We start from the raw sequence: 6,000 nt of genomic DNA, 5'->3' as shown, positions 1-6,000 counted from the left end.
ACCACTCCAGAAATCCTTAAATAGCTGTATAAATAGACACAGCACTAAGGGCCTGATTCAGACCCGCTCGCAAGCGGGTTGATGGTGGGGCACTGCGCACGCGCCGCTTTCAAGCCTCGTAGCGAGTGAGAAATTCACTCACTCCGGGGCTCGCTACAAACGGGGTGGCTGTCAATGTTGATCGACAGCTCGCCCCGTTTTGTAGGCGGGGAGGGGGGGTGGCTGGACAAACGGAGGCGTTCCTGAAGGAACGCCTGCCGTTTGTGGGCGGCCCTACTGACATCACGAGCAGGAAGCTCACTGGGGCTTGCGGGAACGAGACCCTACCATCACCTGGCCACCCGCTAAAGCTGTGGGGGCCACCCACAGCTTAGCGAGCGGCCTGGAGGCCGGGCAAGAAAAAAAAAAAAAGTCCGCCCTGATTCAGAGCGAGCGCGGCGCGTGCGCGGTGCCTCACCATCAACCCGCTTGCGAGTGCATAGCGCTCGCGAGCGGGTCTGAATCAGGCCCTTAGTGCTGTGTTTATTTATACAGCTATTTAAGGATTTCTGGAGTGGCCTACAAAACGGGGCAAGCTGTTGATCAACATCGACAGCCGCCCCGCTTGTAGCGAGCCCCGGAGCAAGTCAATTTCTCACTCGCTACACGGCGCGTGCGCATTGCCCCACCATCAACCAGCTTGCGAGCCCTCAGTGCTGTGTTTATTTATACAGCTACTTAAGGATTTCTGGAGTGGTCTTCATATATTCATATATTTATCATATGCATAATGACATGTTTTATACTGTTAATGATATTATGTGTTTTTTATAAATTATATTTTTAATTGATTATTGGCGTCTTGGTTCTAATTTCTGTCATGTCAAGGTTTTATATATATTTTTTTGATTCAATTTAAACATTAGCGCAACACCATTCTAGTGAATTCTATTGTATTCACAACTATCCTAGGATAGTTTGTTTTTTAGTAGGTTCACACAAACCTACAGGTGTATGCTGCTATCTGTTATATTTATTTAGTCCACGGAATTTTAATTAGCGCCCAGCTTTAAGTGTGTTGTGGTTGGATATTTCCCCTGCCCCCAAACATCAAAGTCTTCAGATTGGGATCAAGTAGAGTGCATCAAGCATTAATGCAAGGCCTGGGCCTACAGCTCTGTTACATCTGATTCAAAAGGTGACATATTCTTTTTACAAATCTAAGAGGGAACTATGCTGTTTAAAAAAGCATATACTTGTAAATCTCTAAGTACCTTGAAGCAAAAAGGTTTCCAAAACAGTGCATATGGGGGAAATGCCGATATATCTGTCAGGTGTGTACCCACCTTTAGGGTATAATGATAAATTGCATAATTCCAACAACTGGCCACCATCAAGATCCTCGGGGCATTACCGCAGGGTTTACCCCGCAGCTAATTGATCGCACCTCGCGGGGAACAGCTCTGGGTTTCATGCCCGGGACTATTAAATTAATTAGCATTTTACCCATGCAATAAAACATCTATTTTACCTGTTTTAACAGCTCCTGAGACTGCAAGGAAAAATCCTGCCTCTAGGGATTAGAGCAAGTGGTTCCTGCAGCTAACTGAATCGGGCAGCGAGATCATTTAGTTGTGGGTTAAATTCTACGGCTAATTGAATTCCCCCCATGTATTCCACGTTATGATTTTTTTTTCATATATTAACATAATACCCTTCAACACTTACTTCAACATCTGAACACTTGTGGTATTGCCTGAGAATAACGTAGGAAGAGTGAAATAATTTGCATATGGTAGTATGGTGCAGACAGTCAGGCTGGGGTCGCTGTATTTCCTGGATTGCTATTTATAAGGCTGAAGACAAAACTGAAACAATAGAAAAGGAAACGGGTGTGACTCGGTGAAGGATGTGTGTGGCTTTGGGAAGAGCAGAAAACATGGTGCAGAAGTACACTAATAAAGCTAACTGCATCCATTTCCAATGCATGAAGCCTGTTAGATCACTTCCACGGGGCATTGCCAATAAGGAGCACATTATGATAAGCATGAGCTCACTTTACTTGATCACATTTACATACATCCATCATTTGTGTGCACACTATGGGGCTAATGAGTGATGAGCGAGGACTGCGCCGGTTTCTGTACAGTGAATTGCCTGAAATTGCTCCATCTATGCACAGAAAAATGGACATTTTCTTAAGCATAAATTATGACTCTAGCACTTACATACACACACGCATTATATATATATATATATATACACAGTTACACACACACACACATATATTCGGATCTGTGTGTGTGCATGTTTTATATACAGAGTGAGATACTAACAGGTAAAGTATATGTACATATGTGACTGGGCTGTTGTTGGCCTGTGTATACACTAATGCTGGGTACACACTGGCCGACATATCTTCCGTTCAATTGAAGGGCCGCTATATGGTGTACCTGTTAGCCAGTGTGTACAAACGATATGTCTGTGAACGATGTAGTTCACAGATATATGTATCTGCTCATCGTGCTGTGTGTACTGGCGGTCAGCTGACCACCCGTACACTTCACCGCAGAGCCGCCATGGAGGGGTTCGTAGATGATGGTTGTTCAGTGTGTATGAACAACCATCATCTGCCGATATAGATCTGTCAGGTGTGTACCCACCTTTAGGGTAAAATGATAATTTCAACAACTGGCCACCATCAACATCCTGAGGGCATTCCCAAAGCAATTTTCAGCGCAGATGAACTGCAGCTGAGACGTGCGAAACCACTGTAACTAAACTACAGCGCACTGTCCTGGCCTAATCCCCTAGCTACAAATCTACCAGAATACAAATCACTATAATTGATAGGAAATGCATTTATTTCACATTTTACAACTGTGACAGACAGATTTAACATTATCTGCTTCATGGGCCTGATTCATTACCGATCGCAACTGCGAATACGTGCATATGGCTGATTGTTGCGTTCTGTGCATGCATCACACGTAGGTCTCACTGCGATCGCAGACACTACACAGACCAATTGACAGGAAGTGGGCATTTGGGGGGATTGATTGGGGGGGTGTGATTGAGGGCGGTCGGCGAAAAGCAGGCGCGTCAGTGTGTTTGAACGACGTTACAGGGGCGTGCATAAATTAGCCACTGCGATGGTATATGCAGCTTGAGCTCCCACTGCGTGCAACAAGGTTAGCAATTTCTGAGTAAGGTCTGACCTTGTGCAACTCAATTGTGTTTGAGGCTCCGATGATACTCAATGTTACCGATGGTTTCACTGTTTTGCTAAGTATTACGGATGTGAGTAGGAGGAAGTGGGCATCCTTATGTTAGGCTGCGACGGCATTGCGATTGCAAACATTATCATATTTTCTCAGTGGGACTGCGTGCGTAATTGCAGTTGCGATCCGTAATGAATCAAGCCCCATATTCACATTTTGGGCATTATGCTAAAAGACAATACTGCCTCAGATTTCTTTATTTCAAGAACGCTTTTAATTACATTTTTAGCATTTTATTCTTTGGATGTATGTGGTTTGCCCAACCATGTATAAGATTGTATGTTTCCCCTGGTGGCCATATTAAAGCTACCCTGAGCCACGTGCAGACATGATCCAAGTATCATATCTGATTGATGTTTTGCGTAGATGCTGGGGTCTGTACAATGCATGGATTGCAATTGATGGGCTGTTTGGCAATCAGGGAAAATAATTTCAAACTTATACCTGATTAGGCAGTTTCATGGAAAATGTCTAGCAAACCGTGGCTAAAATTAAAGTAATTTTATTTACAAAAACACATTTGAAACGAATCAGAATTATGTCCTTATAATAAAATAACAGTGGACAAGTAGCTGAGTTGTCTTTCACCAGTCTGTATATTGAAATCAGGATACAGTCAATATCCAGGCGTGCGAGATGCCGGCGCTTAGAATACCGGCGCCGGAATCCCAATACCTGTCAGAATCCCGGTGCCGGCATCCCGACGGTAAGTAGCGGGGTTAGGGGGAGGGTTAGACACTAGAGGGAGGGTTAGGCACTAGGGGGGAGGGTTAAGTTTAGGGTGCGGGAAGGAGGTTAGTTTTAGGCACTAGGGGGGGAGGTTAGGGAAAGGGGGATGGTTATGATACCGACCTACAGGTGTCTGTATACTAATCCTGTCAGGATGCCGGCGTCAGGATTTTGACGGCTGGGATCCCGAGCGTTGGCATCCCGTACTCAACCCGTGAGATCAGCTTCTGGGGAGCAATGACTGAGCTATATATCACCTGTATATATACAGAGACCACTGACTGGGGATTAGTGACTGAGCTATATATCACCTGTATATATAGAGAGACCAGTGACTGTGGAGTAGTTACTGCACTATATATCACCTGTAAATATGCAAATGACCAGTGACTGGGGATTAGTGACTGAGCTATATATCACCTGTATATAGAGAGAGACCAGTGATTGGAAAATGAGTGACTGGGGATCAGTGACCGAACTATATCTCCCCTGAATATATACAAAGACCTATGACTCACCTGTATACATACAGAGACAAGTGACTGGGAAAAAGTGACTGAGCTATATCTCTCCTGTATATATATACAGAGACCGGTGACTGGGGAGTAGTGACTGAGCTATAGCTCACCAGTATAAATAAAGAGATTAGTGACTGGGGCGAGAGAATGAGCACTGTCTCATTTGTATATACTGTATATACAGAGACCAGTTACTTGGGAGTAGAGACTGAGCTCTACACTATCTCACCTGTATATTTACAGAAATTAGTGATTGGGACCGGAGAGTGAGTATTCACTCACTGTATATATACAGAGACCAGTGACTGGGATCATAAAATGTATTTTATCTGCTTATTTACAGAAAATAAATGGCTTTAAAGTTTTAAATGTATAATATATACACAAAGAGGAGTAGATGGAAAAAATACCAAGCTGTAACCCCAAATCCCCCCTACCCCATTAGTGGTTCATTTGACCTTATAGTCGCATTTAAAAGGCCAATCATTTTTCATTCATAGCTACATACATTCACCATTTTGAAATTCCCACCCACTTTCAGTCATCAGGTGAACAAACAACATGGAGTTGGTCTGGACTCCCTACACTGCCCGTACTGGAACTCCCATCTCCCAAGTCTCGTGGTCCACATGGTAACAGACTTAGCTCTGATGAAGCCACAGGACTGGCATGGTGCCTTATGGAAGACCCATCTTCCTCTAGAGCCAGAAAAACTTCAGAAAGGCATGAATTCTCTCGTACAAGCTCATCCTGACGTCTCTCAAGCTCAGAAAGTTTTTTCAGATACCCACCCAAGTCCTCCCTTAACACTTTTGCTGCATGATACCCAAATAGTTGCCATTCACTAGCTAACTTTTTGCTTTTCAATCTATCATCATCCAAGAAACAGCAAAGATCTTTCAGCTCTCTGTTTTCCTCCTGAAGACGATGGTTAACTTGCTTTAACTCTCGAATCTCTGTCAGGTGGCCTTGGAGCTGGCGGTTAACCTCTTTGATAAGACGGCCCCTTTGGATAAGAGCAGCCATTTTTTCAGCTTCCTCTTCTCTCAATTTCCTCACAAGTTCTTCCTTGCTATGGGACAGCATTTCTTCATCTGTCACCTTGGAAAGGTCCCGACCCAGCAGGCCACATTCTTCGTTCATCCTGTATATATATCCTCTGTAGCGGCCTCAGTAAATAAAATCAGGAACTTTTGGCCTTTTTAAAATGTAACTGCAGCCACAAAATATTATGACAAAATTGGGCAAGGAAACTGCTGGGGTAAGATGTAAAACGTGTCAGGACTATTAGACCACAGCCCATAAAATGCCTGACAGGCTGACAAGATGAAATGCTGGGATGCCAGGACACTTCTGTTAGCTGTCCTTTTCGTCCACATTCCTCATCTCACAGAAATGTAGATGGAGTAGGCTGAAAGTGCCTAAGCAGAAGAATAAGATACATTAGTTAAGTAGATTGTGGCAGTATAAATACAGACAAGCACACGACCAAT

At 43.9% G+C, this 6,000-nt stretch overlaps 1 protein-coding gene across 6 annotated transcripts in view; it reads right to left on the bottom strand.

The window, feature by feature from the left end:
* Window positions 1–2,836: 2,836 nt before the first annotated feature.
* The window catches only part of CCDC85B (coiled-coil domain containing 85B), a 77,108-nt gene continuing 73,944 nt past the window's right edge, over window positions 2,837–6,000 (bottom strand). For all 6 annotated transcript variants that reach the window (XM_088468363.1, XM_088468360.1, XM_088468358.1 and 3 more), the window contains one exon: window positions 2,837–5,928. In XM_088468363.1, the coding sequence (XP_088324489.1) occupies window positions 5,045–5,650 (606 nt within the window). In that variant the 5' untranslated portion in view covers window positions 5,651–5,928 and the 3' untranslated portion in view covers window positions 2,837–5,044. The remainder of the gene's footprint in view (window positions 5,929–6,000) is intronic.

This window comes from Taudactylus pleione, unplaced genomic scaffold (assembly GCF_031769625.1).
Source record: "Taudactylus pleione unplaced genomic scaffold, aTauple2 ptg000085l, whole genome shotgun sequence".
Classification (NCBI taxonomy): domain Eukaryota; kingdom Metazoa; phylum Chordata; class Amphibia; order Anura; family Myobatrachidae; genus Taudactylus; species Taudactylus pleione.
The sequence above is the reverse complement of the archived record's forward strand: the minus strand, read 5'-3'. Positions and strand labels throughout refer to the sequence as shown.